This window comes from Protomyctophum parallelum, assembly GCF_964188405.1.
Source record: "Protomyctophum parallelum genome assembly, chromosome: 9".
Taxonomy (NCBI): Eukaryota; Metazoa; Chordata; class Actinopteri; order Myctophiformes; family Myctophidae; genus Protomyctophum; species Protomyctophum parallelum.
In genome coordinates this window covers 30561523-30584072 of record NC_139706.1, presented here as the reverse complement: position 1 = coordinate 30584072, position 22550 = coordinate 30561523, and the positions used below count along the sequence as shown (strand labels likewise).

The window sequence follows — 22550 nt, the reverse complement described above, 5'->3', positions numbered from 1 at the left end:
TCTCGAAAATTGCTAAAATATCTGACCTACAAGCTTGCCCATTTTCACTATGAATACAGGTTTGCCCTGAGATACGTAGGGGTATAATGATATAGTAACTGCATCGATTTTAATTTCAAGAATCGAAGTATATCAAAATAGTTACTGTATCAATTTTAAATCATTGAATCATATATCGCCATGAGCCAATATCGTCCATGTATCGTCAACCATGTATCGTGATGCATATCATATTGTGGTTAGAATGTATCGTTACACTTAATACACCCCTAAGTGATAGTGATCAAGTGGGTTATTCACTGAAAGTCAGCGATTGTGTGGGTCCCACATCAAACAAGCCATTCAATAAGTCATCCATGACACCAATAGTGAGAGAATGTAAAAAGTAAACATTTGTGTGTGTTTTTTTTTATTGAGGCTCATTGATCCATCATTGATACATAGCACAGTTGATGCATCCATTAAAACATCTTTAAGACAAAGCTATATTCATTAACCTCAATTCATCAAAGCGGCTCCCAATTTGTTTTTCTTCCTTCCAATTAACAAAACTTAATTTGATCTCATTCAGCCATAGGAAGCATTTGTTTTCCCAAGAAATACTGTCAGAATCTCCCAACCGTTTGAATGGAAGCAATTTCATTATCGGCGTTCATTCAGGATAGCACAAAGCGCTTTGGATTTCAGTAGACCGACCGTGCAGTAGACTTTGACTGCATTGTAGTGTAAATGATGAGCGACATATTGTATCATCATACAATATCACCATTCTTTAAAGTCCAAGGTATGACACTGCCGTACAAAGGCTGTACATCCCAAAGAGATACCCAGTCCTATTTGTGTGTGTGTGTGTGTGTGTGGTGGGGGGTGGGGGGGAGGCCAAATGAGACCCGAGGAACAGAAAGCAGGAAGGTGGATGTGGTAGTGATGGTGTAGTCAGTGTGGCAGTCGCTGCAGTGCACACTGAAGTCACATCCCCATGCCCCACAAACACACAGACACAGTCACACACACACAGACACACACACACACACACACACACACACACACACACACACACATTCCAGGTAGTACGGCATATGCGTGTTGATGTGCGATTTTCATTGTCTCAAATGTCTGTTTATTTTCCTTTTGCTTTCCCCCCCCCATCCTTAAAAAAAAAGAAGAGAAATAGACAAAGAAAAGAGAAAGTAAAGAAACTCTCCTAAGGATGCTTGGCAGTGGGTCATAGGTTCATACGTAGATGCTCAGGTCGCTTAGCAATAACAGGGTACGCTTGCTGCTTCGCATGGGCCATGTTGGCCCCGGAAGGCTGGCGGATGGGAAGGGGCGCCGACGCCTCTGAGCTGGCAGAGACGTCCATCTGTTCTGGGGTGGAGAGCTCCATGGCCTGCTCCTGGGGTGCATGGTGGAGGCTGGGTGCTCCTCCACCAGGGAGGAGAGGGCTACGGGCCCAGCACTCAGGCCCTGAGTATTTGACTGGACTGGAGAGAGGGAGGGACAACAGAACATGAGATGAGATTTAGGGCCTGTCGCAATAATTACTTACATACTGTAATCACCCGACTGCAGCTGTTTGAGGCAACTTTCAAGACTGGCCTGAAAAATCATCTATCAGGAGACCACAAGGGGAGGTAAAATCAATCAAATCTGCTGGCATACCTGAGAGGTGTTCTTGGGCTCCCCAAAAATCGGCGAGGCGAGCGGATTTTTGGCTCAAACGTGAATCTGTCTTTGACGTGTTCCAGGATCGATGGAGCAACATATGTGAAACCCTACAAGGAGTGCAAAACATTTGTGTTTGATTATGTAATTATCCATTATGCATGATGCCATGTGATACACCTGTCTTGTTCAAAGCGTTCTATAGTAGATACATTGGACTTCATCTGTCATCAGCTGTCGCTGATAACGGTCTCTATAACTTTTGTGTTTTTCCGTAAATTAATGCTCTACTAACTTGATCATACTACAGTATCAGCATCAACAGTAGCAGATCCGACCGCCAGCTCAAAACGTGTCACAAAGCGATGAGTTTCGAGCTTATATACGAGCTTGCTAATTTTGAATTTGAATCCTGAAAAGCAACAGTTTTGGACATAATTAGGTGGATCAATAAAAACAAACAAAACAAAAGCAGCATCAGCTGGAGTGCACAGAACTTACCAGGAAGGCTTGGTTGGCACTTTCACTGAGGGTTGAGTCGTCTGGACTGTCGACTGGCGTCTGACTGGTGAACTTTGAGTCAAACTGACTTACATCGTCTGCTGATTGCTGCAGAGACACAGAGGAAGAGGAGAGGAGATAAGAGATTAGAGGTTGAGTAGGAGCTGTCACGATCATGACATTTGAAATAATTTGTGATTAATGTTTAATTTTGGAATTGAATGCTGGAACACATAAATAATACAATTTCTGTTTAGCCTGTTTAGGCTTAAGGTCTTTACACACCTGGGGCGAATAATTTCAATTTTCATCATAAAGTCCACACAGAGTGAAAATGTGGCTGTTATTTTTTTGCTCTGCTGTCGAATTTTGCGGACATTCGCTGGTGAATGCAATTACACCAATCAAAATGCGTCCCGCAGCTCTGTGCGGTCGGGGAGCACACCCACTGCACCCTCGCCTCTTCTCCACGTTATTAACCTACCCTCCACCACACCAGAGCTGTTGGGGGGAGCGGGGCACTTGTGTGCGAGCAGCAGCCACCAACGGGCTCTGCCAAACTTTGACTACGACTCAGGAGGAGTGGAGAATAATCAGGAGGAGTGGAGTGGCTAATAATCACATATACGCATCGCATTTAGATGTTGTGGCGTCTCGGTCCGGGACCGCGCGCCACGGCATAGCCACCTCGGGGAGAGAGGGAGAGAGGCAGGCAGAGCAAAGCGTTGCCAACGGCAACGAGGGCGGGTCCTGGATGGGAGGTACGTCCCAGCCCGTCTCCTCGTCTGCCTTAATGAGGCACCTGCTGCGTGTCCACACCCAGGCAGGTTAAAAGCCTCTGTCCTGCTCACACTCTCAGAGACTCTCCCGAGAGACAGGCTGGCGTGCGGCAACCGGTAAGACTGAACCATACATATCCCCTTCCCTACTCGTAATATACCGTTTATTTGAATTGACCTGGATGTGATGACAATATACTAATTGTGTGAATCTCATCTCTCAGGCTCACCGACCCAGTACATGTCCGTGATCGCTGGGCTCTGGGATTTAGGCTCACACTGGCTGGGACACTGGAGTGCCCCTAGCCCCCCCCCCCCCCCCCCCTTTGATGAATATTGTGGGACGGGCTCCCCAATCTTTAAATACAGAAGAAACCTAAGTTAACCTGTGACCATGCTCTGACCACCCAAGAGCCCCTGAGTCAGAACCCCGGACCTTTGAGTTGCTTTGTGATCCAAAACCAAATAAAAGTGCCGTTTGTTTTAGCACTCTGAACTTGAACTCTGTGTGTTTTTGGTCTGGTGAAACAGCGCCCCACATATGGTGGAGAATGTGGGTAACTGTAGATCCTCACCAACAGCGCGCCTAAACCTACCAGAAATATGGAACACGCAGCAGCCCTCACTGCCCTCTTGGCCAGCCAGGCTGGCCTACAACGGAGCCAGACGGAGCTACAAGACGCTATGCAGGGACTGCTTAGACGAATGAATCAGGATGCCAACCACACTAGGGCCCCGGGCGACGTGCTGACCAAACTGGCCACCGACGACGATATAGAGGCCTTCTTGGAGCTCTTTGAGCGCACCGCCACCAGGGAGAGGTGGCCGCTCGCAGAATGGGGATCCATACTGGCCCCGTTCCTCTCAGGTGAGGCTCAGAGAGCCTGTAGGGACCTCCCCGCTATTGAGGCCCAGGAGTACGAGAGGTTGAAGGCCGCCATCCTCGCCCGCCAGGGCCAAAGCCTCCCAGCCAGAGCCCAGCGATTCCACAATTGGACATACCAGGCGAACCTGCCACCGCGACCGCAAGTGGCCGCGCTCCGCCGGTTGGCACACAGTTGGCTGTTGAGCCCGGGAGAGCCAGCCTGTGTCGACCGGCTGATCATTGACAAGTGCATCCGAGCCGTACCGCCAGACGCCAGAAAATACTCGGCCCAGGTGAGCCCCGCCTCCATCGACGAGCTAGTAGCGCTCCTGGAGAACCACCAAGCCTACACCGAGATGTTGAAAGGTCTTAACAAGACAGACCCGCCGAAGCAGACCGGAGAAGAGCGCTCCGGTGGCCGGGACAGGGACAGACGGCGACAGAACACGGGACCCCCGGCGCAGGCACCCCGACAAGAGACCGGAGCGGAACGGTCGGGTCGAGCGCCTCCCCGACACTGCTATGTGTGTGGGAAGTTGGACCACCTGTCCTGGACGTGCCCCGCCCGAGCTGACGTCAGTATGGCCACCGCCGCATCGGACTCGGCCCGACCCTGCCTATATGGCACACCAGGCACAGGAAAGAAAAAGAAGCACACGTCCCTGCCGGTGAAGGTGGACGGGAAAGACACCCATGCGCTGCTGGACTCGGGCAGTGTTGTCACCCTGGTACGTCCCGCCTTCGCGGGCCCCCTGGGGGAAGAGACCGTGCCCGTGACGTGCGTGCACGGAGATGTGAAGCGCTACCCCACCTCCAGCATCCGAATCCAGACACCGCGAGGAAGCGCCACTGTGGTGGCAGGTGTCGTCCCCGGGCTGCCCGTGCCCCTCCTCCTCGGCGCCGACTGGCCTCTTTTTGAGCGGTACTGGAACCCCACGGCAACCCAGTCTAGCACTCGGACGAAGCGACGTAGGCCTAGAGCCCGCACCGCCGGACGGAACCAAGACCCCCGCCCAGCGTGCCCCGCGTTCCGAGACAGCTCGAGCGCCGGCCCGAGTGACAGCTCGCCTTCAGACGCGCAGGAGAACAGGATGAGCGCCGAGCCGCGCAGCGAGGAGGACGCCGAGAGAGAGAGAGAGGGGGAGAGAGAGAGAGAGAGAGAGGACGCTGGAGAGGAGAGCGATCCGTTTGCAGAGTTCCCCCCCCCTGACGCAGACCCCCCGGCACACTACGGCGAGTTCGCCACCCAGCAGTGGACCGATCCAAACTTGGAGGCGGCACGTCAGCGGGTGGCGGAGATCGATGGCCCAGACGAAGCGGTGAGTGCCAACACCTCCCCTTATTTCGTTGTGAGAAATGGGCTTATATATCGAGTGGTTACAAAGCAAGGGGGGGAAAGAATTGAACAGTTGCTGGTGCCAAAAAGCTATGTATCACGCGTGCTATACCTGGCACACACGCACCAACTTGGGGCCCACCTTGGGGTAGAGAAAACTTACGAACGAATTCTCGCTCGGTTTTACTGGCCTGGGGTAAAAAGAGCGGTGGAGGATTTCTGCCGGGGTTGCCACGAATGCCAACTCGTGGCCCCCAAACCACATTACCGTAACCCTCTCGTCCCCATGCCCATTATAGAAACCCCATTCGATCGACTAGCTATGGATATAGTGGGCCCACTGCCGAAGTCGGCCCGTGGCCACCGCTATATTCTAGTTATTATGGATTATGCCACCCGCTATCCAGAAGCAATACCGTTACGCGCCGCCACTTCCAAGGCCATCGCACACGAACTGATGATGCTGTTTAGTCGGGTCGGCATAGCTTCAGAAATCCTGAGTGATCAAGGGACGTGTTTTATGGCCACGGTATTAAAACATTTGTATAAATGGCTAAAGGTCCGAAGCATTCGTACCTCAGTCTATCACCCCCAGACAGACGGGCTGGTAGAACGGTTCAATAAGACACTGAAAGGAATGTTGAAAAAGGTGGCGGAAATGGACGGAAAGGATTGGGACCGGTTAATTCCATATGTGTTGTTCGCGATTAGAGAGGTTCCCCAGGCCTCCACTGGCTTTTCCCCTTTTGAGCTAGTATACGGGAGGAGACCCCGGGGCCTGCTGGACTTGGCCAAGGAAGCCTGGGAGAGCCAACCCTCTCCACACCGCAGTGTTGTGGATCATATCCAGCAGCTCCAAGCCCGGGCCAAAGCGATATGGCCCCTAGTGAAAGAGCATATGGAGAAGGCACAGAGGGACCAGGCCAGAATATATAACCGACAGGCGGCTGTACGAGAATTCAACGTTGGCGAAAAGGTGCTTGTCCTGGTGCCTACGAGTGAATGTAAGTTCCTAGCTAAGTGGCAGGGGCCGTACGAGATAATGGAGAAGATGGGACCCGTCACGTACAGAGTGAGCCAGCCGGGGAAACGGAAAACGCATCAGGTTTACCATGTCAATATTTTGAAAAAGTGGCATCCACCTAGCGGGCTACCCATGACTGCATTACTGACTGTTGTCTCCCCCCAGGCGCCCCCTCCTGTCCCGGTCGGGGAAGAGCTTTCCCCCCGGCAGGTCCAGGAGGTGAACGAGCTGCTGAGCCGCTGTAGCGACCGGTTCTCCGAACTCCCAGGCCGAACCCACCTAGCCAAACATGACATAGATACGAAACCTGGCGTGGTGATCAGACAGCGCCCATACAGAATCCCCGAAGCCCGTCGGATATCGATACGAGAGGAAGTTAAAAAAATGTTAGAATTAGACGTGATCGAGGAGTCATACAGCCCGTGGAGCAGCCCGATCGTAATTGTGCCAAAGCCTGACGGCACATTACGATTCTGTAATGATTTCCGAAAACTAAATGAGGTATCGAACTTTGACTGTTACCCGATGGCCCGGATTGATGAACTGATCGAGCGGCTCGGGCCCGCTCGGTTCATCAGCACGCTCGACTTGACCAAAGGGTATTGGCAAATCCCATTAACCGAGCGAGCCAAACCAAAGACAGCCTTCTCTACACCAGATGGGCTATTCCAATATAAAGTCCTGCCGTTTGGAGTACACGGGGCCCCAGCTACATTCCAGCGCCTGATGGACAGAGTGTTACGCCCCCACCAGGACTACGCAGCCGCGTACATCGATGACGTGATCATCCATAGCAGGAGTTGGCAGGAGCATCTGAGACATCTGGAGGCGGTCCTAGATGAGCTGCGCTCCGCTGATCTCACGGCCAACGCGAAGAAGTGCAGAATAGGTATGACAGAGACGGACCACCTAGGATTCACCGTTGGACGAGGATGCGTAAAGCCACAGGAAAAGAAGGTACAGCGCATCAAGGAATGGCCCCGCCCCGTCACCAAGCGACAGGTAAAATCCTTCCTGGGTCTGCTAGCCTACTATCAGAAATTCATTGAGAATTATTCCACGGTGGCCGCTCCACTGTACGAGCTGACCCGCAAGAGGGAGCCACACCACATAAAGTGGACCTCTGAGGCAGAAACGGCTTTCACAAGGCTGAAAGAGGCACTGTGCCAGAAACCTGTGTTAATCTCGCCAAACTTTAACCTGCCGTTTCTTCTCCACACAGACGCCTCAGGGACTGGCATCGGCGCGGTGCTATCCCAGGTGATAAACGGCGAGGAGCACCCCGTCTCCTTCATTAGCAGAAAGCTACTCAAACATGAACGAAATTATGCAACGGTAGAAAAGGAGTGCCTCGCCATTAAGTGGGCGATACACTACCTGAGATACTATCTATGGGGCCGTCCGTTCACGCTGATAACTGATCATGCGCCACTAAAATGGATGGCCACGAACAAGGACAGAAACAGTCGGGTGACTAGGTGGTTTATTGAACTACAAAATTACAAGTTTGTGGTGGAACATCGACCCGGGAAGTCAATTCCCCACGCAGACGCACTGTCAAGACTGCATGAGGAGGAAGGCGATCATGATGTCTCCCGCCCCGGCGTGAAACATAGGGGGGGAATGTGTGGCGTCTCGGTCCGGGACCGCGCGCCACGGCATAGCCACCTCGGGGAGAGAGGGAGAGAGGCAGGTAGAGCAAAGCGTTGCCAACGGCAACGAGGGCGGGTCCTGGATGGGAGGTACGTCCCAGCCCGTCTCCTCGTCTGCCTTAATGAGGCACCTGCTGCGTGTCCACACCCAGGCAGGTTAAAAGCCTCTGTCCTGCTCACACTCTCAGAGACTCTCCCGAGAGACAGGCTGGCGTGCGGCAACCGGTAAGACTGAACCATACATATCCCCTTCCCTACTCGTAATATACCGTTTATTTGAATTGACCTGGATGTGATGACAATATACTAATTGTGTGAATCTCATCTCTCAGGCTCACCGACCCAGTACATGTCCGTGATCGCTGGGCTCTGGGATTTAGGCTCACACTGGCTGGGACACTGGAGTGCCCCTAGCCCCCCCCCCCCCCCCCCTTTGATGAATATTGTGGGACGGGCTCCCCAATCTTTAAATACAGAAGAAACCTAAGTTAACCTGTGACCATGCTCTGACCACCCAAGAGCCCCTGAGTCAGAACCCCGGACCTTTGAGTTGCTTTGTGATCCAAAACCAAATAAAAGTGCCGTTTGTTTTAGCACTCTGAACTTGAACTCTGTGTGTTTTTGGTCTGGTGAAACAGCGCCCCACAATGTGTATAGGCAGATGCGCCAAAATTCACCGGCCAAATATTTCACTTTTTCGGGTTGTTTATATGCGCTGCATGGCTAATTCGCCAGTGTGTAATGACCTTTAGTGAACAAAGATTGAACTGGGTAGATATGGCCTCTAATTTAAATATACAAAGAACTGACTGCCTCAAATACAGATTTAACACATTGTGAGCTTGTAGATCTGCAATACATTTTTCAACATGTATAAATGATTATAATAGCAATTATCTCAAATAGGCCATTATGTAGAAATTGTGACATGACTAACAGTTGAGAGGAGAGAAAAGTGAAACATGGTGAGATACATAGAAACATGAGCAGGTGTGTCCACTGACGAGGGCCTGAAATAGGAGAACACCTGGGTTGAATTGCCGTCTCAAACTCCAACCAAGTCATGCTAACCTAGCAGTACATGTATCCTTGGCTACAACTTACCAAGAAGGGTTTAAAGGGAGGCTCCACTTTCCTGGCTAGCAGCTCCTCCCAGTTTATGTGTCTAAAGAATGGATGAGCCTGCAGGAAGGAAAGACCAACAATGTTGAAATTTAGGGAAAAAAAGAGACTCAGCAGAGATTCAGCTTCAGCGAAGAATGGCAAAATTTGAGACGCTAAAGGTGGTGGCACAGAGAACGCAAGACAAGGCTAAACTGGCCAATCGATGCACCATTTTTCTGCAAATGAGCAAGAAAACCAGACAATCACAGACACAGGCGTACAAGCATTCAGTTGACAGTATGTGGAGAAAAAGATGTTTGAACAGTGAACACCACATGATCTTTTGTTGTGTCAAATGAAACATAATATTAATAAATCACAAATATGTAATAAGCAGTTATGACCCCCCCCCCCCCCCCCCAAACATTGTCAGAATAGATCATTTAAAATTGGCTGGTTTTGCCCTAGTGGGACTGATTGAGGGTAGCTACTGGGACGTAAGTCGGGTCTTGATCACCTCGGCTGGGTCGCCTGAGTGAGGGGTATGATGTTCAAGAGACCCGAAACCCTGATGACCTTGGGATACATCACTAAGGATACGTCCCAGGTGCATCCATGCGATGTTTTTTGTTATAGTTAAAAGAAATGGACCCATGGACAGTATTAAAACGTGATTCGGACAAAACCTCTTAACGCCATTGTACCCTCAAACTGTCTGCTAAAGCAGCTAACTCCACCTCCTTAGTCCTCTCCCCCTTTCATGCAAGTAATTGACAATATATAAAGTCACAATATCAACTTTGATGAGGCAGTATTGCATCGTTTTAAAAGTATAAGGTTTTCTTTATTGCCCCAACAACAGAGATATATTACAATGACATTAATATCATTAAAAAGTACAATGTTTTCCTCTCACCTGCACCTCTGTAGCATCTCCTGCCCCAGCTCCCAGTCTGGATGACGCATTTCTCTTCAGCAACTGGACACAGGACAGTCGAGAGCAATACATTATTGAAAAGTATGTGAAATATATTCAGAAATATATATAAAGATGTATAAATACTTTGTGTAAACTCATCATTGTCTAACCCTAACAGAGTTGGGTGGAGGTCATGTTAGCAAAATAACTTGTGAACAGAAGGGAGGATTTTCAAAATAACTTTCAGGGATAGATCAGAAGGCTGCTCCAGATAGTTGATTAATGTTTGGGTCAAAAGAAGGTTACAATCAAGTTCAAGGTCTAGTCAGTCATATTTCAGGGGGGAAATGGCATATCTGACTGGTAGGGTTGGCATATATACATTCTAAAAGGGGCGCTTAAAATAGCTTTCTCCATTTCATTGCAGTTACACATTACATTCACACACTGATGATGATGCAGTTCATTTATTGGCATCTTGCTCAAGGACAATTCAACCTGAAACCATGAGGAACCCAAGACGGCCACTCTACCTCCCGGTCACTGCAAATGCAGTCTTTCTAGTTTGTAGAAAGTTTTTTAGGGTTTGTACTGTACTTTGTAGGGGTGTCACCCGTTACCCGTTTTAGGAGATCTCTAGCTTCTTGTGTGAGGTATGGTGGAAGGTTCAGCTTGCATTTCAAGATCTTGTCAATGGTCTTCTTTCGGTTTTCGCCAGTAAATGGTGGCTAAAAAAAGATAAAAGAAGAAAGAAAAGGAATGTAATGTAATTACAACAGCAAGAAATAAAATGAATATAATTACAAGAGCAAGATGGAATTAAAGTGGGAAAATTGGTGTTTAATTCTTTCTGTGCTGCTAGTTGGTAGCATAAATGTAGTTAACCTGTGCCAGCGCCCACGTTCACTTTAAGAGGATCAGTTTCCTCCCCGCTGTATGTTAATCAGTTAATAAAAACAAACTATCAGACAGGACAGTTTAATCTAAGGGGACTGAGGGGAGCTGATAAAGGTGTCCACAACAAATTAAATGAGGGACGCTGCAATGATCGATGGTCGCCGCACAAACCTGTCAGCTCCCAGTGCCCCTAAATTCTCATTTGAGTTTTCACCCCTTTTCTGCCCAGTTTAGTCAATGCCAAGTGACAGTTTCTTCTTTTCACCTGACAGTTATGAGGTGTGCGCATTGTGTTCAGAGGGTCACGTTATCTGTGACCAACCAGTAGGAGTCACTGTGTAGTGAGTGACATGGACAACATGGTGCCTTGCTGGTTTCCACCCAGAAGAACCCCTGCCAGTTGTTCTTTGGAACAGCCAGCCAAGTCAAGAAGTCTTTCATCCAGGTCTCTGTGGTGGTGGGTGTTGTATCTCTAGTAGTTAACCTTTTAAATGTATATATTATTAATGTGTTGACCTCACCGCTCCTGTAAGCATATCATACATCAGAGCGCCCAGACTCCACCAGTCAACTGCTCTGTTGTGTCCACTTCTCATTAAGATCTCAGGAGCCCTAAAAAGCATTAGCATAGATTGTTAAGAAAATACACATGTAGGAACGAGGAAGCATTTGAGTAGTATACACGAGCGATGATGACCAACATGTGTGTGTGTGTGTGTTAACTGTGAACGAATGAGAAAGGGAGGGATCAATACTGACTTACATGTATTCGATAGTACCACAGAAGGTGTGGGTGACGGTTCCATCATGGATGGACTCTTTGCATAGGCCGAAATCTGTCAATTTGACGTGCCCTGGAAGAGAAATGATACATTATAACAAACTTTGGACTAGATTTCAGGATAATTATCCTTACAATTTCTATTACTAAAATTCTACTATAACTTGTGTGGATGTTTGACACACACACACACACACACACACACACACACACACACACACACACACACACACACACACACACACACACACACACACACACACACACACACACACACACACACACACACACACACACACACCTTGGCTGTTAAGCATGATGTTCTCAGGCTTCAAGTCTCTGTAGATGATGCCTTTCTGATGTAGGTGTCCCAGGGCCATGGAGATCTCTGCCAGGTAGAAGCTATACACACACACACACACACACACACACGTGTGAAGAGCTCAAGAACCTGATGTTGGATAGGAAATTATGGAGGACAGCGATCCAGGAATCCCGAGTTGGTGTTGGCTTGACCTCACTCTGGCAGCAGCTAACTAATAATGCAGGGATGCATATAACCCATTAAGAACTGAGGCTGAATCTTCTAAAAATGTCTTCTACATTCTAACAGTTTTCTGGAAGACTAATGTTGTTATGCATGTTATCAGTGGTTCACAAACTTTTTCATGTCGAGGACCCCAACATTTGAATTTGGCCGCCGACCCCCATCCTTGGTTCTCAACTTTGTTCTTTTTGCATAATTATTTTCTTCATAAAATGCCCTCTTATGCCATAATTATGTAAAGCCGTTTGATTTGCCTGTGTGCATTCCAAAGACGTTTTGCCTATTAAGAGATACTCACCAGGCCGTGTCTTCCATGAAGATACCCTCCCTCTCCAACTGCATGAAAAGCTCTCCACCTGCAGAGTCCAACACAACAGCATTAGAGTTCTCAACGGGGCTGAAAATTAAGGCCCTAACTGGGCTGGCCCGAGGCTCGGCTCAGCCTGAAGAATTACCATACTTTTAGGCCCTGAGCATCCAACACATCCACTTCCATTTCGGTCTGGTTAACCAAAACTTTATTCTTTTTTTCTCCACGGAACCCGAGGCTCAGCCCGGTCCGACTAATTATTAGTAATTACTAATTTGCATACATTTTGGGCCCGGGCAGACCCAAAAATGTCGGGTTGGGTAGGGGAAGAATTTGAGGACTCTAAACAGCATTAGCTTCATCATCAGCTAAACTGGTTCTGAACGTCGATTCAGGGGGTCCACTAGGGCTCCAAATGGACCGTTACAGGTCTGTAACTATCAGAGTTGAATGAACACTAAGGGTTTTACAGTGTAGCCCCAGTCCCACAGATCACATCATATCAAATAGGTGTTGTCAGCCTGGTGCATATCGTTGCTGGCGAGCAGAAACCTCTTACCTCCGTATTTTGACATTTAATGCCATATTTGATAATAGTACAGTGTCACACAAAAACATCAAAAGTAGCTCATCGATCTTCTACTTTTGCCGTTTTAAATTATTAATCCTGAAAAGTAACAGTTTGGACATCAGGGTTTCCACCCGACAGAAATTATATAAAACTAAGATTCCTTTAAATGAAAGGATGAGATTCACTGCATTAGGCCATGACCCCCATTTGATACAATTTATTTAAATCTTTGAGCCTATTTTTGAAAATAAATATTTGTAAGTTAATACACCAATGATTGTATACAGTACTAGGTGTTAACCCACATATTTTAAACACATATTTTAAACACATCTAAAGCCGTTACAATGAGTCCACCCAAACACGAAAACAAGCCTATCAGTATTAAGAGACAGTAATGTCTAGTGGGTTGAATGGAATCTCTGGAGACAGAAGAGTGGGTGGAAAGAATGGCTAGCCATCAATCTTGTTGTGAACTGGGCATGGTGTCGGAGTGCAAGTGTAACAAGTGTTAAGAATGTATTACTAGGCCACAATGCATCACTTTATGACTGCAAATTCCCCTTTTTTTTTTTTTTTTAACCTGTTCTGACATAGCTAAAACAGAGTTAAAAGTGGTTAAACTATGCAGCTGTATGTTTCTGCATGCATTGTGTGTGTGTGTGTGTGTGTTGCTTTGTACTAACCACTGAGATACTCAAGGATAAGGTAGAGCTTCCCCCCTGTCTGGAAGGCATAGATGAGGTCCACAATGAAGGGATGCTTCACCTCTTCTAGAATATTCCTCTCTGCCTTGGTGTGGGCTGTGTCCTTAGCATTGCGTACAATCATAGCCTGTTGGATGGCAAAACACACACACACACACACAGCATGTCACAGAGGCCGAGATACACTAGGACATTTTTAGGGCAATGTAAATGGGAAAATCTCCCAGCACTATCATAATACCTAGTAATTAAACTACATATTTTGATGGTCATTATGCAGTAAATAAATCAAGGTTATTGGCTGCTGTGCAGGCACCACTTCACAGTGTACACCACTTTGCAGTTAAACAATCAAATCCCATTGTTGGAGATTTGGCAAGAGTGCAATCTGTCATTAGGGTCATGTCAGCTAATCAAGCAGAAGCAGTGTGGCTATAGAGCGGCGCAGTCCCTCCCCCTTTCAGAACAACGAACGGCCCAGGAAATGAAAACGCAATCATACACAATATTTCGGGCCAAACAAAGAATTCGAAAGTAGAAAAAAACGGCAGGTTACAACACTTTTTTTGTTGTTTTTCTTCTTTGTAATTATTTGTTTGGTCCAAAATATTGTGTGTGTTGTCATGATTTGTCACGACAAGAGTTGGCTTCGTACGACGCTTAAAAGGTCTTTAAATAAATTAAATAAGAACTGCCTATGGGGAAATGCATTGCGTTTTCATTTCCTGGGCCGTTCGTTGTTCTGAAAGGGGGAGGGACTGCGCCGCTCTATAGGCAGAATCTAATAGACTGAGACTGTTTCTTTTGTTGTTAATAGTCAAGACTGCAGCAGAGCAGCACAAATGGCAATCTACCAACTAGTGGTCATATCTTACCCAACCACTGGCTTCAAGGTCAGCAAATATTTGCAGACAGAAACAACATAATTCAATTTCCATTTGTTATTGTCGTCATATTATTAAGAGTAGAGCCATCCCGATATATCGGCCACTATTTGACTTTTTTTTTTACATTGTTGTGGATTATTTCTTGTACTGTACACTAGATAATCAGCCATGTCAACAGGGACAGTGTGTGTGTTTGGCAAGTACCTTCTTTAGGACTTTCATAGCGAATATTTTGCCTGAAGCAGCTCCAACTACTTTTCGAACCTGAAAAACCTGGACAGGAAGAAAGTGGATTAACACATGTCACTATGAAATAAACCGTTCAGCACTGTCAGGTGGACACCTTGTATGTCGAAAACAGTTAAAAAAAATAACAATCTAAAATATTGAAAGTAGCCGATCTACAAGCTCACAACACGTCACATCGTGGCGGTTTGTGAGCTTGTAGAGGTGCTATTTTCACTACTTTTGTGCGACGCTTGTATGAACTACCAGGCCATTCGTTTATGAAAATATATACAAAGCTGAAATATGGAGATACAAGGTTCCTGCCCGACAGAAACGAAATGTAGCAATTGCTTCACATTAGAAAAGCAAAGTGTGTGAATGTGCAGGTTGTTGGGGGAACATTCCGCTTCTCGATTGCCATCAACACCTGATAGTACATCTTATTTCTGTCAGGCAGAAACCTCTTCTCCATATTTTAACTTTCTGTGTTTTTGTGTGCCCCTTGATCATACTACAGCGACACACAAAAGTATCAATAGTAGCAGATCTGAAAGTTCGAAAGCTTTGAGCTTGTAGCACTGCTACTTTTGAATTTGAATCCTGAAAGTAACAGTTTTTGACATTCCACCCGAGACGATGTGCTGTCTGTCATGTGTCATCTGTCATGTACAGTGAGTTCATTCATGCACGTTTTTACTCATCTCTCATCAACCACACAAATACCTTTCCATAACCGCCTTTTCCTAGAACTCGCAACAGTTCAAAACATTCAGGTCTGATGTTTTCGGTTCCTTTGTTGACGTTGTCCTCCGATATCTCGATCTTCTCACAGTCGTCCATGTTGCTGTGTGTGGAGAGAGAGGGTCAATTTCAAAGACCCGCCAGTTTCACAAAGCTCATACTCACGTCGCAGACTCACTCACACATGACATACATGCAGACAGGCGCACACACACGCACACACACACACACACACACACACACACACACACACAAACACACAAACAAATCAATACAATACATGCATGACTGTAAGCACTTACAACTCAAATCCGCTGCACTGCTCCATGAAATCATTGATTTGAGCCTGGCAGAGGAAACAGAAAACAGCCTGTATTCAATTACAGATCTCCACTGAAGGGACACGAGTATGGACTGGCTGACGGCTGGCGTACGAACAATATGAATTTAGTTGCATGTCTTTCTTCATTAATCATTGCCTTTCATCCCAAATTCGCAATGTTTTATCTCTTAACTTCTGTGTGGTCCTAAGTGGTCCTACAGTGCTTTGTCTGTCATGTTGATGATGTTGTAGACTAGACTTACAGATGCTAAGTGTCCTTTCAATAGTGAAATCACGAGGGGGTGCAATTCATGTGTTTTAAACATGTCATAATTTGTTATATGAACTTACTTAGTCAGTCCAAAAGGCGTTCAACTTTGGCCGTGCTGTAATTTATTACAAATGCTTAATCCTTGCCACATAAATGTTAACATGATGCAAGACATTAAGCAAGCGTGTGTCTGCTCAGTCAACACCGTGAGGAAATCCACAGCTGCCACGATGGAACCAGACATGACTTCACTCCTGAGTCCTCTAGTAAAGCATGTCATGCTGTGAACTGTGCGGACCGGGGACCCAATGATCATTTGTGATCTGTGAGTGCATAGTTCACTAAACTGTACTGCGTCTGCAAACCCCTGCAGACAGCAGACTGGCCTGGCCTGGTAGCAGCCAGATCTGGCAGATCAACTGTTGCATTGCTACTAGAAAGCAACCAAGGCACATTGTTCACTGACTGCAGCAGCGCCGGCAGCGCCTCGGTCAAGCGCTGTTCGCGGGCAGCTGTACAGTTGAGACATACATCGCATACTACTACGATCGATAGCTGTCAAATTGCAAATCCCGGCTGACTGTAGCATTTGCAGCAAAAGTGCCACACACACGTCACCAATGGACCAACGCAACACATTTGACAGCTCGCGATCCATGGTGGCTGTCTGTCTGTCATCATGCATGCATGCAAGCTAACATTAGCCTACAGTTTCACTGCTGTCAAAAAGAGGCCCGGGGAGCATCAGCTGCAGTGCAACCAGACGGGCCTGTGTGCGCGCGAGCCTAGCATGCTAACAGCTACTGTACTGTTACTGTAGTGTACACAGACAAGAACAGTTTGCTGTCAAAGTCCCTGCAGTCAGTCAGTCAGTCAGACACACACACACACACACACACACACACACACACACACACACACACACACACACACACACACACACACACACAGAAGAACGTGGATTTTTGTTTTACTGAAGTACCTCCTCAATCTCATTCTCATCATCGGAGACAGATTCCTCTGGCTGGTCCAGATCGATGTCGAACACAGCAGCCATGGCTGTGTGTTTTGGTTCAGATTGCTCGGCGGCACAGTGAGAATAGCCCTGCTCACCCGACACCTCATGGACAAACACACACCGCCGCCATAACCGGCTACTACGCGGAGCGTGCGCACTGCGCGGCCGGTCCGGAGGGGCGGGGTCGACTCAAATTCACATTTTGTTGTATGTGTCACACAGAAACTGGTGACCCGTCGTGTGCGGTGACTCCGGGGTCGCTGTTCGACCACGGCCCGCTGGTGATCAATCTTCACAAATAAAACTCCAAAGAAAGGTTAAAGTGTAACAGGTACGGACGGTCGCCCCTTTAAACGTCCGGACAAGTCGCCCCGTAAAATCGTTTTTTACCTGTACTTTTAGATTTTAAATTACCTGTACTTTTGAACAGAGAGAGAGAGAGACTGAGAGAGAGGGAGAGATAGATTTGACTTTGATTATCACCCATGATATCATATTCATATCATCCGACACCCGTCTCGCACAGACGCACAAGTAGGGCCATAAGATTGCTAAACTCGCTTCACCAGGCTTTGATTGGTGAATTTACCGGTACATGTTTTCAACGCGAACACAGCGACCGTCCTAAGGTCACCATTTTGTGTGTAACACAGGAGGGGAAGGAAGCGCGCGCCGCACAACTTCCACACCAGACAGACATGTCAAACTTGGCTTTTTCTTTCAAGGAATTATGATTTTCTCTCTCGTTTCGCTCTCTCGTTGTTCCCCCGAGGAAAGAAAGGCGTGCACGAGTCAACATTTGTTTGTAGTTGTTCGGACTGAAGTACCGGTCCGATGCCGGTATGTCCGTTGTTACATTGCAGCTGGGACAGTGTGGTAACCAAGTGGGTGAGGAGCTGTTTGGCGTCATCTGTAACGATGCATACGAGGCTCAGAGGAAAGGATACAGCGAAGCCTGCGTGGAACGCTTCTTCCACCAAACAGCTCACGATGAAGGTAAAAGTCCGGAATTAAACATTTACTTGAGTAAAAGTGCAGAAGTATCCTAATCAAAATATACTTAAAGCACCTAAAGTAAAAGTAAGCCTACTAGACATTGTGCAGAATGTCACATTCCACAAGTTCAAAATGCATACAGAAAACATATATTTTGCAAATCTTTTGTGCCATTTGCACAGAGTCACAGCCATTAAAGAGTCCATTTGGTTCCTAACTATCAATGATTTAGCTGGGGAGCGGGAGGGGACCCCTAGAACATGTAAGAGTTGTAAGAGTGGAGGCACTGGAGGGCTCGCTCTCTCCCTCTCTCTTTCTCTCTCTCTCTCTCTCCCTCTCCCTTCACATACGTGAGTGCATTATATCTTGTCGTTTCCCTAGACCTTGTGGCCAGGGCAGTACTCATTGACATGGAACCCAAGGTGATCAATCACAGCATGTCCAAAGCTGCCAAGTCTGGTAGATGGAGATATGGAGATCATTCCTACTTCAGCCAGAAGCAAGGCTCTGGAAATAACTGGGCAAATGGGTAATAATATTTACATAACACAGTTTGACACTTAAAATGTCTGCTGAATGTGATAGTATTTAATGGTTATATTTATAATATGGAGATTAACAAATGAATGCAAACAAAGTGGATACTGCGAATGTATATACACCGGTATATATTAAAATAAAGACTGAGTGCATTTTTGTTTTAAGAATTCTAGGGGCTATTACTGGACTGTTGTATTGTATACTTAAATTTGCCATAATGCTGGTCCACTTCTCCAGGTTTTGTGTGCATGGTCCACGTCATAGAGAGGCAGTGGAGGACCTGGTGAGAAGAGAGGTGGAGCGCTGTGACAGACTGGCAGGGTTCATGGCCATGATGAGTGTAGCCGGAGGCACGGGGTCCGGGGTTGGCACCTACGTCACCCAGTGTCTGCGAGAGGCGTACCCCGACTCCTTCATCCTCAACCACCTCACCTGGCCCTATAGCACTGGAGAGGTATGGGGGACTGATGCCAGCTTTTAAGTTGCGCAACTAAGAATAAATGAAGCAGGTGTTTGTTTTTGCGTACAGTATAATGCTATGCACATACTTGCACAGTGCAATCAAATGTAATGTTATTTCACATTTCACCCAAATACGTAAGGCCTGTAAAATGTATTAATCACTTCATAATAACCATGAGGAAAATAATTGGTTCATGTTTCACGTTTTATCCTGTTCCTTTCACATCAGTCTGATATGTTTATAATTCATTGTTCAGATTATTATAGCAGTGTTTCTCAAATGTTTTATTACAATGCATCGCAACGATGGAACACGTGAGCTTGTAGATGGGTTATTTGCTCTATTCGTTGTATGGCGAAGAGTATGGGCCTTAAAACTGCATCAATCCCTGGTCTCTGGAAAAGCCAAACGATGAATTGTTTTCTTCTCCTGCTTTTCTTTTAGGTGATAGTTCAGAACTACAACTCTATCCTAACGCTGTCCCACCTATATGGACTGTCGGACGCAATTCTGGTGCATGAGAACGACACTGTGCACAGGATCTGTGCTCAGCTGTTGAACATTAAGCACATCTCTTTTAGTGACATTAACAGGGTTATAGCTCACCAGTTGGGCAGCGTCCTGCAGCCTGCACTCACCACCGACTCCTATGGAGCCTACAGCAGAAACCCCTTAGGTGCGGCACACACATAATGCAAGAAATTCATGAATAAATACATTATGGTGGAAACATTGAACTTCAAGCACGTTATGTCAGCATTTTAGCTCTTCATCTTTTTTGGTGCAGTTTTATTGCAGTTTTAGTGCTGGTAGGCAAGGTATAAATGTAGGCCAAAGAGAACTTCCCCAGGGAAAGGAAGGGACCGCACACTCCAGAGACTCAGGACAAGATTATTTATGCTTCATTTTTTATTGCACTAAAAGTGCAATAAAACATGACGATATATATATATAGGGAACCATTGCTTATAGTGCCATTATCAAAAGCACACAATTTCTGTTGCGTTGCATTCACACACTGTCACTTAATCATCTCTCAGGTGAGTTGCTGAGTAGCCTGGTGTGTCATCCTGAGTACAAGCTACTGAGCCTGAGCACCATTCCTCAGATGGCCAGCTCCTCTCTTGCTTACAGTGTGTTCAGTTGGCCTGGCCTGCTCAAAAATCTCCGCCAGATGCTCATCTCAAACGCCAAGATGGAGGAAGGTAGGTTTGGACTGAAGTTCTGTTCAACATTGAGTCATTTTTTTAATGCAAAAGGACATTAATTCTGTTATTTTAGATTAAATGTGACAATTCTTTGCAGAAAGAATTGATTTAAAGTTAATTATTTCTACTGTATTTGAGTTAAACATTGAGAGAGCACTGTACTTGCAGCTTGTTGTAGAAGGAATTCAGTATGAAGCGAGTGTGATAAATGTAAATCTCTGCCCTCTGTATCCTGTCTGTCTATCCTATATAGGAGCCACTTATTTGATTCTTGTTTCTCAGGTATAGACTGGCAGGTGCGTGCTCCTCCCATCCCTGCTGGAGGGAGTGTGAGAGGAGCAGGCTTCAATGCCTCACTGGCCAACCTGCTCATACTGAGAGGCAAAGATGTTTACAGTGCAGACACAGGTCAGGAATCTAGTGTTGCACACCAACATAGCAGATCTACAACCTCACAATACGTTGCAGCGTGGCACGTTGTGAGATTGTTAGACTATTTTTGGTACATGACATCAGAGACTAAATGTTTTTATAATCGCTTTTATAATCGCCCCCACGGACTCTGTCACTGCATGACACAATAAGCCACAAGTCTGGCATTATACTCACTGGATAAAAGATTGCGAGCAATATTGAGAACAATTACTTAAGTTATTGAATCAAGCAATTGGCTTTTGTTCTAAGCGGTTTTGCATGTTGAAAGTGTATTTTCTTTTGTACTGTAAGCACCAGGTGGCGTTTTAGGTACAACAGAAAATAGTTGTTAATAGCACTTAATTTTTTTTTCCATTCTGAGAACATCTTTCAATATATATACTGTGTGTATGTATGTATGTATATCATTTTTTAAACTGTTATCTAAAGAATGTGAATGACTGTACACAGGGAGCTTTCAGGATCCAACCCTGTACACCTCTTGGCTCTCATCAGAAGAAGCTTTCAGCCTGTGGAAGTCTCCTATTCCCTTTAATAAGTACGAGAAGTCTGCAACCCTGGTCAGTAACAGCCAGACTCTACTCCAGCCCCTTGATAACATGGTGGCAAAGGCTTGGAATATGTTTGCTTCTAGGTGAGTTGGCGCACATTATGAATGAACACAATCTCTGCAAACTGAATGCAGGATACTTATATTTTACTCAAATGTCATGTTCTCCTGTGAAATTCACAATACAATGTGCAAAGAGTGGTATTTTGTGAATTTTGGCTGTAGTGATAACTTTGGTATAAATGCGTGTACAGGGTAAATTCTACTCTATTGTCAAAATGACAAATTACCCTTTCTTCCTGAAATGCTATGGCATTTATACTTAAATGCCTTATTTTTTCCTTTGTCCCAGGGCCTACATCCATCAGTACACAAAGTTTGGGATCTCTGAGGAGGACTTCTTGGACAGTTTTGCATCTATAGAACAAGTAATCTCCAGCTACAGACAGCTTTCCTAGCTTTGATAAACAAAAAATGCACCTTTGGTTGTGCTTGTGGACTTGTTGGACATGTTGATTATCTACCGTGCATAATGTATGTAAATGGATCGTCTTTTTTCCTTTTAACTATAACTCAGTCATAACAATAGTACACCGTAATATTACTTCAACATTTCTCTCAAGTGAGCTGCCATATTAAATTGCTGAGAAGGTACAAGTGTTTTCCTGTGGTGAGTGTGATGACCTAAGCTTCAGGTGTGTGACTAGTATCTTTCCATTAGAGCACAATAGTCCGGCAGCCGGGGTTGTAACTTGTGGGGTGGGAAATTAGCTATAGTTTTTTTTGGCCAAAAATATTGATTATATATACATACATTCATGAATCCACTTGCTGACCGGCTGTCTGTATTGAGAATTTTTTTGTGTGTGACCATACCACAACTAGGGGTTTTCATGATTCTGAATCCATTCCAAGCATTAGTTTTGCACAAAAAACACTCCTTTGGGGAATTTGGGCAAGTGGCTATGGCCAGTTTTAGCCCAAGGAGTGTTTGTGCAAAACTAATGCTTGAAATGGATTCAGAATCATGAAAACCCCTAGTTTGTCACATGCTACATAAAACATTGTGTGCGTGTGTGTTATTTTAGCCAATAAATACCATATTTTCCACTTACAACAAAGCCTGTCGGCTCAGTTTTGGAGTCCTAGACCTCAGATTACCAATGTTTTAAACAATATTTTGTCAAGTGCCACATTTTCTAATTTTAATTAGAAAATATTAAATTGGTTTAA

The 22550-nt window shown here is 46.1% G+C and overlaps 2 protein-coding genes across 2 annotated transcripts; one reads left to right on the top strand and one right to left on the bottom strand.

Annotated features, from left to right (window-relative positions):
* Positions 1 to 402: 402 nt before the first annotated feature.
* Positions 403 to 17275, bottom strand: rps6kb1b (ribosomal protein S6 kinase b, polypeptide 1b). Its single transcript, XM_083772754.1, has 15 exons — positions 17090 to 17275; positions 15817 to 15860; positions 15497 to 15617; positions 14750 to 14818; positions 13638 to 13785; positions 12369 to 12426; positions 11825 to 11925; positions 11506 to 11596; positions 11264 to 11354; positions 10466 to 10573; positions 9843 to 9905; positions 8927 to 9004; positions 2167 to 2274; positions 1663 to 1775; positions 403 to 1484 (listed from the first exon to the last, which is right to left on the bottom strand). The coding sequence occupies exons 1-15, from the start codon at positions 17162 to 17164 to the stop codon at positions 1226 to 1228; spliced, it is 1527 nt and encodes a 508-aa protein (XP_083628880.1). The 5' UTR covers positions 17165 to 17275; the 3' UTR covers positions 403 to 1225.
* Positions 17276 to 17786: 511 nt separating this feature from the next.
* tubd1 (tubulin, delta 1) lies at positions 17787 to 22141 on the top strand. The gene is made up of 8 exons (XM_083773928.1): positions 17787 to 18121; positions 18503 to 18650; positions 18899 to 19115; positions 19569 to 19800; positions 20165 to 20329; positions 20615 to 20740; positions 21218 to 21401; positions 21670 to 22141. Exons 1-8 carry the CDS (start codon positions 17968 to 17970, stop codon positions 21773 to 21775), a joined length of 1332 nt encoding a protein of 443 aa, XP_083630054.1. The 5' UTR covers positions 17787 to 17967; the 3' UTR covers positions 21776 to 22141.
* The last annotated feature ends 409 nt before the right edge of the window (positions 22142 to 22550 follow it).